Source organism: Mastigoproctus giganteus, chromosome 3 (genome assembly GCF_048544385.1).
Source record: "Mastigoproctus giganteus isolate SK-2022 chromosome 3, ASM4854438v1, whole genome shotgun sequence".
NCBI classification, from domain to species: domain Eukaryota; kingdom Metazoa; phylum Arthropoda; class Arachnida; order Uropygi; family Thelyphonidae; genus Mastigoproctus; species Mastigoproctus giganteus.
Window position 1 is genome coordinate 239,946,001 of NC_143577.1, and position 15,543 is coordinate 239,961,543.

A 15,543-nucleotide genomic window follows, 5' to 3' on the forward strand; every position below is an offset into this window, starting at 1 on the left:
AATCCATATATAGTGTATCTTTCTGTAGAAGAATGCATCTGTGAATCTATGAGACAATTTGCATGTTGTGCAGCTGAAAAAACTGATGAGTGGAGGAACCTACTCCCCCACTTAAGATTGACTAACTGCAGCCTCTTGAAAAGGACTAGAAATTTCTCCAGTCAATGAAAATCAAACCTAAACCTCTCTAAACGAGTGGCAGACAGCAGCATATCATGCTGGCTTAGCTACCACAGAGCACTGCTATTATGTTTGTGCATTTTGAAATTTTTTCTTATCTAAATGCAGTGACGAGAAATTGATTGTTGAAACTGCCACCCACTTTTTTTGGAGATTGTAAACTTACCTAAATTTAAAGTTAAATTGGGCATGAAAGAAATATGACCTTGCTTACTCATATAATTTTACCTATCTAATACTAACTTACAGAATAAAAAAAAAATTGTTTTTATATACTACAGTAGAAAATGTGTATGTAATCTCACTAAATTTATTTTATTAAATTAACATAATTTTTTAAAGTTTTTCAAATTGTACTTTTTCTAAAAATGTTCTAACTGTGTGTACAAGCATGCAATAATAAAAGAACGCTCTTAAATTTAAATTTTAATCCTGAAATAAACTAGTATGACGTGCTTTTTGTTCTGTTAGTAGTACGACGCAGTCTCACAGACCACCAGTTCTTAACACCTGATGCTTGCAGATTTTGTCGAAAAAATGTTTTTGTACAATAGGAATATATTTATAACTATATAAGATCACAGTGAATAACTTTTATAGTAAAGTTTATTTAATTTTTTCTTCATTTTTTTTTTTTATAGAAAATGTTACTGAAAACATGAAAAAATTAAACATTTCGAAAACTTTTACCAATTTTATCAACACTTAACAGGTTGTTAAAAATGAAAGAAACAGAGTATATGTAATAAGAAGAAATTAATTACACATTAATTTTTATAAAACACAAAAACAATACATGAATAGTATGGTGCACAAGCAGAACTTAAAAATTAATTAAAAGCAAAACCTTTCAGCAGTTTACAAATTTTTAAGAATACTGATGAATAGATGGTAGAAAGGTATTGAAGCGCTTATCACTACGAGTAAACTAAAACCAGATGAGGATAAAATTTAAATGTCTTGTAGTTGATAGACTGCATCGTAAAGGGTTAATTTTAATTGTTTCACTGTGCAAATGACAGCAGTTAAAGGGTTACAAAAAAAGCACCATTCTTTACATATAAAATAACCGAATGAAATCAGAATTCTTTTCTTTGTATTAATAATTTAGTTTTATGTCCAAAGTTTTCATATGAATTGGCTTTTAAAACTTTTTTATTTCTTAGTAATCTATATATTGCTTACTTGACAAACAAAACTGGTATTAATTACAGAAGGCTGTCGAAACTGTGTTCATGGTACTTGTGAGAAGCAGCAATGCATCTGTGACAAAGGGTGGTATGGTAAAAAATGTGCAAGGAGTAAGTTAATTCTTTTGAAAAGAAGTTGTGGTGATGGGCTTTTGCATGGATTTCCAATAGTAATATAGAATAATAGGCATGAACTGAATTTCCTCCTTTCTTCTGGTGATGGTATAAAGTATTTAGTTAAGTTGGGTTAACTTAAAGTGTTGTTTAAGGATATTACTATTTTGAATTAAACTAGACCTGAAAAAAGTATTTAAGTTACGAAAATGAAAGTATATGAAATATTCTCATTTTTTTTAGGAAACTTCAATAAACATAATTCATTTATTGTTGCTGATTTACAGAGTATCCAAATAAGTAACTCAGTTTTTTTATTTTATTATTTTTCATATAACTCCTGAAGCAAAAAACTATAACAATAATACTGTCAGTGATATAAATTGTACTAATTGTTATTTTGTTCGATTTTCTGGGAAAGAATGGCAGTCCTGAAGTTTCCTTTTTGACACATTTCTAGCAATATTAATTAGCTAAGGCTGTCACACTCTACTCACAAGTCTTGCTTGTGAGTAGAATGTGGCAAATTTCAGCAAAGTCTATTCATTTTGTAACAGCCAAATCCTCTGCTTGAATATTCACTCATATTTAATTCTACTGTATTATATACTTTTGCAGCTTTTTTTTATCATAATGAAAAGAGAAAGGTCCCAGAAAGGGTCCCAGAAGCATATAAATAAAGGAAATAACTTTTTAAAATATGACACTATTGCATTTGATAATAACATATACAATTTTCCTGTTGTATTGTGTGCATGCATGTGTGTGATTAATCAGAAGGGTACTAAATTGGCCTAAATTGGGTACTTAATTTAAAAAAAATAAAATTATTACAAGGGTCTTCAATTTTTTTTCTTAAACTGCAGGTATGACAATTTAAACAGGGTGTCATGCACTAAGTTTTTAAATACTTAAATTTTTGTTTTTCACACATTCACTGCCACCTTGTATACATTTTCCTCACTGCTGACTGCCAACTGTTATGGGGGAGTTTGCATCCTCCCATAACAGTTTATGGCTGCAATTACAGGTTTAATTGTGGCCATCAACAAAATGCTTCCTGTGACAGGGTTGGCCCCAAAATTTGTGAGGCCCCATTCAAGAATTACTTGTGAGCCCTGGGGTCCTGTGCAAAACTTATATGGGTTGATAGAAATGCAGAAAAGATGCGGATGATATTATTATTTAGACCATTTGAGTGTGGGGTCCTGTTCGACAGAACCGGTTGAAATGCTTGTGGCTGGCATTGCCTGTGAAGGAAAGCTTCGCCATCAGCAAAGTGCTTCCCATGAAGACCATCCTTCATAGGGCCAAAAAGGAAAAAGTCTAATGGCACAAAGGTGAACATGTATGGGGGTGTGGCAGAACAGTCCACCTGGATTCTGCAGTGGTGTCCCTCATTATGAAGGGTACTAGGAAAGTTTTGCAATACAGCTTTGTTTATTTAATTTTTTCAAAGTAATTTCCTCTACATTCAATACACCTCTCCATCCTCCGAAACCAATCTTTAAACCAGTTCTGCCAAGTTTCACTAGGGAGTAAAGCACACTCGTTGTCCCAAGCCCGTAGAAGGTCCTCATCACTGGAAAACCGCCTCCCTTTTAGCTTCATTTTCACATGCGGGAACAGTGCAAAGTCGCAGGGAGCAAGGTCTGGACTGTAGGGAGGGTGCTCGAGAAGTTTCAATCCTGTCGTGGTCAAATATTCGGTGCAGGCTTTGGCGCGGTGAGCTGTAGGATTGTCGTGATGGAGGTATCAGGTGTCCATTCTTGACTTTGGCCGCAGGTTCTTCATAGATCCAATGACTTTAGGCAGGCATTGTTCAGTATACCACTTAGCTGTGACTGTCTTCTGCATGTCCAAAACGACACGTTCCACAATTCCACTCGATTTGAAAAATACAGCTATCATTTTCTTCTTTACAGATCGGGATTTTCTGACAATTACGGGTGTGTCGTCATCATCAAAGACCCAAACTTTGTTTTGAGCCTTGGTCGGCAGATCGTAATAGTACAGCCAAGTCTCGTCACCTCTCACGATGTTGTTCATATACCGAGATTGTCCCTTATCAAACTTTTTTAACATCTCCCGGCACCAAGTCACACGTCATGTCATCTGCTCTTCAGTCAGTTGATGCGGCACCCAGAGAGAACAAAGTTTCTTCACGTGCAAATGATCTTGCAGAATCGAACGAATTGCTGGTGCATTTAGGCCCAAAGTATCCTCTATCTGTTGGTAGGTCACTCGCCTGTTTTCGTCAAGCATTTTCCTCACAGCAGTAACGTTTTCCTCCGTAACTGACGTTTGTGGCCTTCCCGGCCTCTCAGAATCCTCCAGAGTGAAATTTCCCCTTTGGAATTCTCTATACCACCTGAATATCGTTGTACGATGTGGACAATCATCATCTAGTGCAAGAGTCATTTCTTCTAAGCACTGGTCTATGGTTAAACCACGCACGAAATTATACCGCAAAACTGTCCTTATATCATTTCGTGACCACGATGCCATCGCAAGCACTTTACACTCTCACTACTAATGAATAACTGAGCCCATCGACTTGGCGCGGCGGCTACTATGCACGTATTAACATGTCTCAACATGCAGCAACAAGCAGCTTCCTGTGATTCATTGTTGCGTCATATTGCAAAACTTTCCTAGTACCCTTTGTAGAGTCTGGCATTTTCATGCTGAAAAAAAATTTTACTTTCTTCTCTGGCCTCACTTGCAATTTGTCTTCAGTTTCTTCATTGTCTCCACATAGTAAGCAGAATTGGTTGTGTTTCTGTTCCAGAAAATCCATAAGGATAACCCCTGTCTTGTCCAAAAAAATTAACACTCATTTTTCAGCGGATGACTAAGCCTTGAATTTCTTTATCAGTGAATCCAGATGTCATCCCTCTGTTATAGACTGCTGCTTTGACTTCAGTTCATAGTGGTGTACCAGGCCTCATGGCCTCATCTTTGGTGATAATACAATCAAGAAACTGTTGCCCATAGTTTCACACCTCTCCAGAAGATCACCACAAATCTGCTCTTATGATATGGCATTAGTATTTGTGAAATCCACCTGACACAAAATTTCCTGTATCTCAGATTTTCCAGAATTGTTTTAAATGCATTAAAGCCTATTTCCCACTCTCATATACATAGCCTGGGTTTCGATGCATAGGTTTTTATCAACCAAGTTTATCTACTCTTTCTTTATTCTGTGCCATCACTGCAGTATGAGAATAGCCTAACTTTGGCATGGCCTTCAGACCGCTACTACCATCACTGAAATACTTAACCCGCCATCTGATTGTTCTTGAATAACCTGTCACATCCTCATAAACATTTGTCAAAAAATCGTTGATTCTCAATGGGCACAATGTGTTCTGTATTCAGAACATGCAGGCAGGCCTTTGTGACAACTTATTGAATTCCCTCAAATGCATTTCAGAACTGCTCTCCCCCACAACTTACCCCATGTGCACTCATTTTTGCAAAATAATAAATGGTAGTTTTTCTTACACACAGATTTCTCCGATTTTAAGGATTCATCACAAGCATTCAGGCTCTCCCCCTCCCAAAGTGATCAACCTGGAACATGAGCGTATACACACACACACACACACACACACACACACACACACACACACACTTTTATTTGTAAGTCTACAAATAATTAAAACTCATTTTCTTTCATGCTACAGGACGGCCAAGACGACGGCGTCAACGTAAGCCATACTTGTGATAACACGGGTAACTTAACCCAAAAGTCCATATATTTCGCTGTTCCTGTGCTGTCATCTCTCCACAGTCATACATGAAATGTTTTCTTAGTGAGGAGGAGGCATATTCACTGAATTATCTACCATTTGTAAAACATATTAAAATGTCTCTTCTGATGTCTGTATCTGTTTTTTTTTTGTGAAACTAGACAATTTTCATTTTTAAACATTTTAGAATGTAAATTGTACTTGAAGTAATGTGCAAGATGGCGATATCACTATCAAATATTCTCTTTATTTTTTAAACATAATGAAATATATGCAGTTTAAAATTTGCTATTCTAGTATAATTTACTAAATAAATAAAAGAAATTAATCATTCTGCCTATGACAGATAAACAGAATCAGAAGTGGAGTTTTATACTTTTGTACATTGTATTGTCATATAAAGTTATTCTCACACAGTGACATCTTCATACATAAGATAGTTTGTGTCCTCCTGTTTCAAATACTAATTTTGAAAATATGGACTGCACTGGTATGAACTGTTTAATATTCATTTCACTTTTTGATATTTATGCAGTATAAGTATAGTGAATATTGCACTTGACAATGCTTACTTTTAGGTAGTGTTAAAATATATTGCCAAAGATCCAACATGTTTACTGTGTCAATGTATGCTTTTGCTTTTTGAGAAATGGATAACTAGTATAATAATTCCAAAAAAAATTCTGATAGTTTATCATTTATTTCATCCCCAGATATATAATGGCAGAAATAGGGAAATCACAATGCATGAGATTAATGATAACAGAACTTTAATTGTGTGTGATACCTTCTGTATTTAAAAGTGAAGATAATTAAAAAATATATGTATTTGTTATTCTGAAAGAGTAATAAATTACTTGGGTAGATGTTAATAGTCAGATGATTTTAGATGCTAACTCTATAATTTGAGACATTTTATAACCGTGGTAACCAGTGGATAAGAATACAGTTACTGCCGGAGCTAAGCAACTGTTTTTGTGAAGGTCTGAGAAATAAACAGGCATTTAGAAATGAATTTTATGGAGTCATAACTGGATGTGAAAGAGAAGAGAAACTATGCACAGAACAAATATGTATGGTTGGAAACATTACCCTCTAGATAAAAACAACACAATAGGATGGATGTTGCTATAACAATGAATGAGATTGCATAGTGTTGTTTAGGTTAACTATTACTTTAGTGTGGAAATCTATTAATACCAGTTAGTGCAGAAAGTAACTGTTCTGCTGTAGCCAATCAGTAGTTTATCCAAAAATTTATTTTCCTTTAGTTCTTAAAAGAATAAAAATTCAATTTGTTTTATTAATGCTGTAAAAAAAGCAAAATATGTTTGTTTATTTAATAAGTGTAGACATCTGTTCCTAAATAGGAAACTGGAAATTTATTTATTTATTTATTTTTTTTTTCATTTAGGGGGAAAAAAAAAAAACTCGGAAAATACACTTTCATGCAGATATGCACGTGTATTTTCATTCATGATCAGATATAGAGATGGTTTCAGAAAAGGTATTTAATTTGTTGTATTGATAAAAAAAAAAACTGTTGAACTTTGGTTGGAATGTTTTAATTCTTCTAAATCCCCTTAACCATTTCTGTTCATAAATGTCTAAAAGAAATTTAAGCAATGGGTTACATGTTTTCTTTTATGGCTTTTTTCCTTCACTCAGGATGAGTATTTGTTGTGCAGTCTCAATGTGAATGCATGTGAATGTCATTCCTTAACAAGCACTATGTGAACAAATGCATATTTTGTGTTATAAGAAAGAATTCACTCTTTTTATCATCCTTTCATAAGGATGCTAGTTTGCATATACTGCATATGCAAGATATAGGTAACAGTGTGGAGACAAGGACTAATCCCAACGAGAGAATGTTTTGTCTAAGGGCAGGATGGAAGATATATTTAAATGCTATCAGACAATATCCATTCATTGGCTAAACATTAGAGAAGTTTTCTGTTTAATGTATTATACACGGTGACAATGCTAATAGGAATAAGGTAGCATTTGTTGATGCTGTCATGTTTCCCTTACAATAACCAGAAAGTTTAAGAAGAGATCAGAAACATTGTGCATGAGAGAGAGAGAGAGAGAGGGGGGGGGGGGACCAGTGATGTAAGAGTAGAGTGGCATTGGTAGCAAAGTACCAGAGACCCAAAGTTATCCCCTATTTCAGTTTATAATCTTTGGGATGGGGCTATCAGTGAAATTTTGCCATGGACCTTTTAACTCTTAACTTTACCACTGGAGAGGACCCTTGTTGCAAGTTTCACAAGTTCATGCAGCTAAAGGAAGTGAAAGGTGCAGTTTTATTTTATAGTTGTTGCATCTTGTTTTTTGCATCCAATGATGAAATTCTTGAACATTTCCCATTTTTCTGCATAATCTTCAAATTCACCTCAGAGTCAAATTTTTTTTTTGGTGGGTGGTTCTTTTTTCAGTTTCTTGACTATTAGTTTTTTCCATCCTTTTACTTGAGTTTTTAATTTGACTACCAAAATTTTTGCCTAATTTAATAGTAGTTATTCAAAATGGAGAAACAGTCATAACCTAGTTGAATGTGGTGTAAATAAGTAATATTACTTCATGTAACAATGTTGGTCAGAAGCTATGGAGTTGTTATTGATGTGTTGTATTAATTCTGTTCAAATTTCTTTCAAGTGTAGTGACGTAATTTAGAGCTACAGTTACTTTTATTTTTCTAAACTATTCTTTGGTCTCGAAGGTCTAATTTTTGTTAGACTGAGTCTAATCAAGGAAAGAATGGATTGGCCTTTTCAGTGCAGATGTTAATGAACTTGATTTCCAGTTGCTATGTCATGTTATTTTGTTGCATCTAAGTTTTAGTGAGAAGACCAGAAGTTTTTTGCCGATTTACCTATTATGTGAAGAGGTGGAAATGATGCAATGAAAAAATTACTACCTGGAATGTGAAGTAGAAGAGATGACTATTGTTTTATTTGTATTAACATCAGCATCTCATGCTTCACTTCTTTTGTGACGTAACAACTTGAACTTTTTTCTTTGGGGAATGGGGGTTGAGTTTTGTTATACTGAGATTTTACAATATACAATTTAATTAGGACAGTATTATTTTTGTAAATGTACATGTAAGTTAATGTCTGTTTATGATTTAGATTTTTTAAAAGTTTATATGCCCTTTATGTAAAAAAAAAAGAAAAAAGAATAAAATCCTGTTGCTGTAAGAAGTGGTTGTTGTGATTGTTATTTCTTTATTATTTGTAAGAGTAGACAACGGGAAATAACTGACATTTCCAACCCAGGGGAATAAGTATTTATTGTTTGGTATTAGCTGAAACAAAAATGGCAATGCTGTTGACAGTGTAGTTTATCCAGAACAAATAACAGTTACAGTTCAAGCTGATGATTGATTGTACATTTGTGGGTTTTTTTTTTTTTTTTTTTTGTAGCTAATTCAGATGAGGTTTTAGTATAGGAGGATTGCATGTTGGGTTTCAGGTAAGCAATGAATCAGATGCTGAATGAGAAACATCTCTGGTGGCCAGCGATGTAACTAAAGGAGGTTGGGGGGATTTCAATCCATGTTTATCATTCCATTACTTTGAATTAATAATATATAAAAGTGATTGTTTTCACTTCACTGCACATATCTCACAACTCGATATTCATTCAACTTTTTGTAATATTTTTTAATCACAATGAATGAAATGTAATACATATTTTATGTTCTGTCATGTAAGAAATTAAACAAATAGCAGCTATACTTCAAATCATAGTATGTTGATAATGCTCTTTATTTCTTATTTTTTTATAACAATTGAAATATAACACATAATTCACATTTCTGCTTTGATTAATATAATAACCAAATAGTTCATGATATATATATTTAGTAAGCTGATAACAAAATAGTGAGCTTCTCAAAGAGTGATATGTGTAGGGGAAAAAAAAAAAATTGACAAATGGATGGCTTGACAAATTTTTCTAAAATACCCAATTATAAAATTTCATGAAAATCCATTCACTTGGAGTCAAGTAATTATGTGCAGAAAGACAGACAGATGTGGTAAAAACAATAGGTACTTATGCAAAAACATATACAGATTTGGCTTTGCATTAGCAACAATCTCCTAGGAATGTACTGATCTGGTGACGGCTCCAAAGTCGGAAACTGCTGATATAAGATTGTAGTTGTTTGAGTGCCTGTTAGGAAAAGTTGGTCAGCATCGAGATCTTTCTGACTTTGAACATGGAATGATTGTGTGGGCAAGATGTGCAGATGTCAGTATCTCGACAACAGCCAACATGGTTAAGTGCTCCTGTTCTGTGGTGTCATGAGTGTACTATGACTGGCCCAACAGCAGCCACATATGGGACAGCCACATGTGGTTGATGCCTGTGGTGAGCATTGTGTGTCTCATCTCGTAACAAAGCAGTGATGCAGCCCAGCAACCACCCAGTACAATGTAGGAATAACAAAACCATTATCCACATGAACTATGCCCTGGATATTTACTTGTATAGGCTTTGCATTAGCATATGGCAGTCAACAGTTGTCACAGGTACCCATGCCCACTGTGAGACAAGAAACTGTGCCTTGCATGGGTACATCAGCACCCACATAACCACTGACATGGAAATCTTTTGCCTGGTCTGATGAATCCTGTTTAAAACACTGTCATGTTGATAGTCATTATCCTCATTTGGAGAAAGCAACATGAGGCAATGGCACCTGGATGCGTTGTTGGTGTTTGGCAGGAGTGGCTGGAAGTGGTGGTGTTATGGTTTGAACACTGTTTTTGTAGTATGCCCTGGGCCCTCTGATCACTGCTAATCAATGGCTCAATGGGAATACCTACCTTTCTATCATCACCAACTGAGTACACCCACTTCATGATGACTGTATCCATACAACTATACATCTATCAACAAGACAAGGTGCTGTGACAGAAGGCCCGGCAGGCTGTTAACTGGTTTTTGTACTTCACAACATTCACATAATGTTAGCTGTGTATAATCATTGTAATTTTTTACAATTTTTAATCATAATAAAAATATTTCTTAATAAATGGAAATAAAAAATCTTTTATTGATCAATGTACCTCATTTAACATTTTAAAATATGGAAATAATATTGGAGATTTTGATTCTGAATATATAAAAATAAATTTTATTATCTTCAGAATATTTGTTTAACAAAATATGAAAATAAAAGATTTAAGAAAAGATCAGTTTGACAGACTTAAATTTATTTCATGATTATAATAGAATGTTATTTATTTAAAGAAGAGAAAAATTCCAGCTGATTCCATTATTTTAATTCCAATTGGAGATAGTTTTCTTTTTGATAAAGAAAAGTTAATTATGACTTCATCTGAAAATCAGTTTTATATATTAGTTGTAAATTTATATAGCAATCTGGAAAGAATAAATTTCATCTCATTATACCCCCAGGGGCTCACATCTGGTGAGATGGGCTTGGCACACCCAGGGTCCTGAGCTGGATATCATCATTCTTCCCTTTCTTGGTGATTCCTTTCTACTTCTCTCTCTCTCAGGGTAATAAGGATTTTTTTTTTTTTTTTTTTTTTTTTTTGGCTGGTGCAGCATAAGCCTCAGGCTTCTTTGCACCATATGGCTATTAATAATAATAATAAAGGATTGAAAAATAGATTCTGATTTAAGAATTTTAAATATTTTTTTTAAATTTTACAAATAATGTCTATTAAACACTATGTGTAAAAAGCTTAATAGTAAAATGTTGATTTTAATGTGGATTTAAAGATTATTTTACAAAGAGGGGTGCTTCTTTCCTGTTTAAAAACCTTTATTTCTATAATGGTGAAATTTAATGTGTATATAAGGTCTTATTAAAACAAATTTTTTACTTAAATATTGGAGATTTTACGGGAGGGTTTATTGGCCATTTGAATCAAAATCTACATTATGTATGGGCTTTGTTAGGGTTACTAAGAGTGAAAAGTGTGCATTTACTTGTACAGTAATACTATGAGTATAGAAAATAAATTTGAAGTATTCTTTAAGTCGTCAAAATAGACATTATATGGATAGCAGAAATGTGATGCCACTCAGACAGGGGATGCTAAATATGAATATAGTGAGTTCAATATGTATGGACAGGATGACAGGAGGCAATGGGATTTATGCTCTACAAGATCTAAATTCACTAAAAATGCAACATTACAGTATTACTCAAGAAATGGAAATACTTTGCAACTTTTTAAAGTGTTATTTCCATTTCTTGAAAAAATATATTAACTTTCATAATTGACAATTTTTTCTAGCAAACACATGCTACCAAATAGGACATGCTTATTTTAGGGTTTTAGTTTCCTGGAGAAAAAACCATGCTACCCTTAACTGAGACCGACTAACTTAGCCACTTTGTAAAAAAATACCCATAAAAATTCCTTGTGTCATTGATGGCATTCAAACTCAGGTCTTTTCTACACGATGTGGGGGGGGGGAGGCAGTGTTTATCAACTGTTCTTACAAGTGATGGCCTCTTCCAGTTTCCAGCAGAAAAAACCATGCTACCCTCAACTGAGACCAACTAACATCCACTTTGTATCAATAAAAATTCCTCATGTCATTGACGGCATTCAAACTCTGGTCTTTTTTATGCGGTGTGTGTGGGGGGGGCAGTATTTATCAATTGTTCTTACATGCGAGGGCATCTTGCTTACACAGACAGGCTGCAAGAGTAGCTCATGGTGTCTTGTCAATGATATACAGGAATTTTTCTAGCAGGAATAAGGAGGTGATTATTCCCTTGTATAAGGCAATGGTCAGGCCACACCTTGAGTACTGTATACAGGTCTGGAGGCCTCATTTCAAGAAGGATGTAGAGCTGCTGGAACGAGTACAGAGAAGGGCAACAAGATCAGTGAATGGAACAAAGGGTTGCTCTTACAAAGAAAGGCTTAAGTTTTGCCAATTACAGTGTTTAGAGACTAGGCACCGGCGAGGTGATCTGATAGAGGTGTATAAAGCCTTGAATGGTTTGAGCATGCTCAATGCTGATGGAATTGTACCTCTTGCTCAGAATAAACACCCGAGAGGGCATAAATTCAGATTGAGGAAAGACAGATGTAGGATAGATGTGCGGAAATTTGCCCTTAGCCAGCGGGTAGTTGGTTGGTGGAACAGGCTTCCATCCCTTGTTGTGGAAGTTGATAGCCTAAATAAATTTAAGGCTCAGCTGGACTAGTATTTCGAATGAACGGAAGGGTGAAATGGGAGTGGGGTTTTTTTTTTTTTTTTTTTTGGCTGATGCTGCATAAGCTTGCTTTCTTGCATCATATGCCTCAACTAATGCTAATGCTAGAAGACAAATTGCAATACAGTACTATAAACGGGTTTGGGGAACCATTCAGACAACAGAGTTACACATATAAATGCAATCTCACATGATCATCTTGGTTTGATTTTATGTTTGATGTTATTTCACTTGTTGCTTTCTTTACTCAGCAAAAATTCTACATATTTAGTTGCCTGGAATTACAATTGTGAAGTTCTAGAAAAATGAGATATAAATCTGCTTTAATGCAATATATTGTTTTAAAAAGTATGATGAAGCATTCAAATCGAGTGCGTATAAAAGAAAAAATGAAAGGTAAGTTGGACAAAGGGAAACCTGAATTAAGTAAATCACTTCAGAATTTTTTGAAAAGAAAGGGTGGTGATGTGAATTTTAGTGATGATGCAAATGAAGAACTTGTAGGGATCGACAATAAATCTTCCAATTGCATAATTAAATCGTAGTTAAAGTTACGGAATGGACATTCACAAATGAATTGAAGCAAAAGGTCTGTCAATTGCCTACCTTAATGTTAGAGCCTACTCTTGTGTATCTGGATGTACAGTGGAGCACCACGAGCAGGTGCCACATGCGATACACTGCTCAACAAAATTAATAGAACAATGTTTTTCATGAATATTTTATTGTGAATGGTCACTAAAGGTGAATATTTGATATAATAAGCAACCTGGCATGTAAATTCCAAGCATCCAATAGAAATCAATCTACCACCTTACAGAGCCTCACGGTATGCAAATTATTCATGCCTATAACACAGGTTGCGACCACATCATTTCCCGTTCTTTTGGCTTGCTCAGTGGGATAGCCACATCTCCAGTACTCAGGATGGCAAATCATAGCTGTTTAGATGATTCTTTGAGATGACAGGCCATTGCACAACTTGAAACCCAGCACTCGCACACAAAGGTGGCACGTTGGCTGTCACACAGTGTCATCGGAAGCAGTTTCAGGAAACAACCATTACAAGAGGAGCTGGCCAAGGTCGCCTGATGTCTATGTGGCTCTAACAGCAAGATGGAACCCTATGATATCCTGTCATCAATTGTCTCTTGAGGTTGCTGCAGCCACATTTCCAACCGAACAGTGTTAAGAAGGCTCAATTCAAGTGGACTCTATGCAAGGGAGCCAGTGGTCTCCATTCCATTAACCCAAACCACCACACAGCTTGTCTAAACTGGTGCCATGAACATGTGACTTGGAGCTCTGACAAATGGGGTACAGTTCTGTTGTCTGATGAGTCCCATTTCAGCCTACAAACATTCTAGACGTTATTTCATCTGGAGACGAAATGCGGTACAATCCCTCCAACATCAGAGAAAGGAACACTTAAGGTGGAGGCAGTGTTCTCATGTGGGGCAGAATAATGATCAATGGTCGCACCCCTCTTCATGTTTTTGATAAGGGGGTAATAAGAACAGATCCTCAAACCCTATGTTATGACTTTTCAGGGGTGCGGTTGGCCAAGATTTTCTTTTCGTGTATGATGTCATGGCACAGACCTCAAGTGGTGGAGGAATATCTTGAAATTGAAGATATCTGACTGCCATAGCCAGCAGTCCCCCATGCCGACAACTCCTTGGTCACTTGGTAAACTAAGGTCAATGGTGGTGGTGGAAGAATGGGATTTGTTACCACAATATTATTGACACCCTTATATCAAGCATGGTTCACCACTGTCAGGCCTTTTTAGCCATTGGAGGGGATCATGCGTTTTACTGATGACGTCATCAGTAAAATTACCAAAAAAGGGCACCAATGTGCCCTTTTTTGGTAATTTTTATACAACCCCTATAAATGGCCCTTATACCTGTCTGAAGTTTCTTGCTGTCTCCTCATTTCATTGTTATTCTATGGTACACCACCATACCAAATTTTGTTCCATTTCACCACAAGCTGCACGAGTTACAGCACATTTTCTCTGTTCTGTTAATTTTGTCAAGCAGTGGTAGTTATTCTTAGTGACTATTGTCAGGGAGGTGAAGAATATTTTATGCAGTAAGGATGGGTAGAGAATAAGATGAGGGAATATCTGCCATGGACAAAAGTTGGTGATGCTGTAGAACAATTATCTTTTAAGGGGCACAAAAAGTGATGTTTTACATGTTGGCACTAAGGATCTTTAGCATAGTCATTCCAAGACTACTTAACAAGTATGAAGTGATGAAGAAAAGCCATGGGTTAGGGTTGAATTTGAAAGTGTCTGGAATTTTTCGGTGACACAATAGGAATAGATTTTATAATCAGAGCCTTGTCAGTCAATTCGGTCCTAGAGAGACTGTGCAACATTAATGAGTTAGAATTTTTTTCAACATGCTAGGTGCTTTTTAACAGATTTGACTGCTTTTACAGCAATATGATAGATGATGCCATGGCAGTGTTGAAGGTTCAGAAAACATATACTGCCATGGCATCATCTATCATATTCCTGGACTATCGTGTAATTGATAGTCCTATTGTGACATGCAGTAGCCAGAGGGAGAGAATTACAAAGCCTGTTGGGAGTCCACATAGGACTATCAATTACATGAGCATTGTAAGAGTAAATAAATTGAATTGGTTCAGCCATCAAATGCTGTCATTATAGATATAACAGAAATATTGTCTCTCTAATATTGGGGCAGAATTAAATATGGGAATTATAATGTAATCAGAAAGGACGTATCTACATTTGTAAGGTTGGACCACTTCAGAAATGTTCACCGCCACTGTAAATCTGAGCTACATATAGATCTCTATAAAGCCTGTCACATGAGCAAAGTGTTGTCTGTGAAGTTAAGTATTAGATAATGCTGTGATTTCAACTGGCAGCTTAACAACAAGGAACCAAGAATGCTAAAAGACTTCCTAGTAGCCCTCATGGGTAGCACAATAGATAAATTCACCATCCTCCCCACACCAAATGGAAATGACCAGAGTTCAAAACCAGTTGATGTAAGGAATTTTTATGGGCCTTTTTTGCAATGCAGCTGAGTTAGTT

The 15,543-nt window shown here is 35.5% G+C and overlaps 1 protein-coding gene across 4 annotated transcripts in view; it reads left to right on the forward strand.

The window, feature by feature from the left end:
* shf (WNT inhibitory factor 1) overlaps window positions 1-5,390 on the forward strand; it is an 81,343-nt gene extending 75,953 nt beyond the window's left edge. For 2 of the 4 annotated variants that reach the window (XM_090369733.1, XM_090369736.1), the window contains 2 exons: window positions 1,395-1,481; window positions 5,177-5,390. In XM_090369733.1, coding sequence (XP_090225859.1) covers window positions 1,395-1,481; window positions 5,177-5,217 — 128 coding nt within the window. In that variant the 3' untranslated portion in view covers window positions 5,218-5,390. The remainder of the gene's footprint in view (window positions 1-1,394; window positions 1,482-5,176) is intronic. The other 2 variants (XM_090369734.1, XM_090369735.1) reach the window with 2 other exon arrangements.
* Window positions 5,391-15,543: the final 10,153 nt, after the last annotated feature.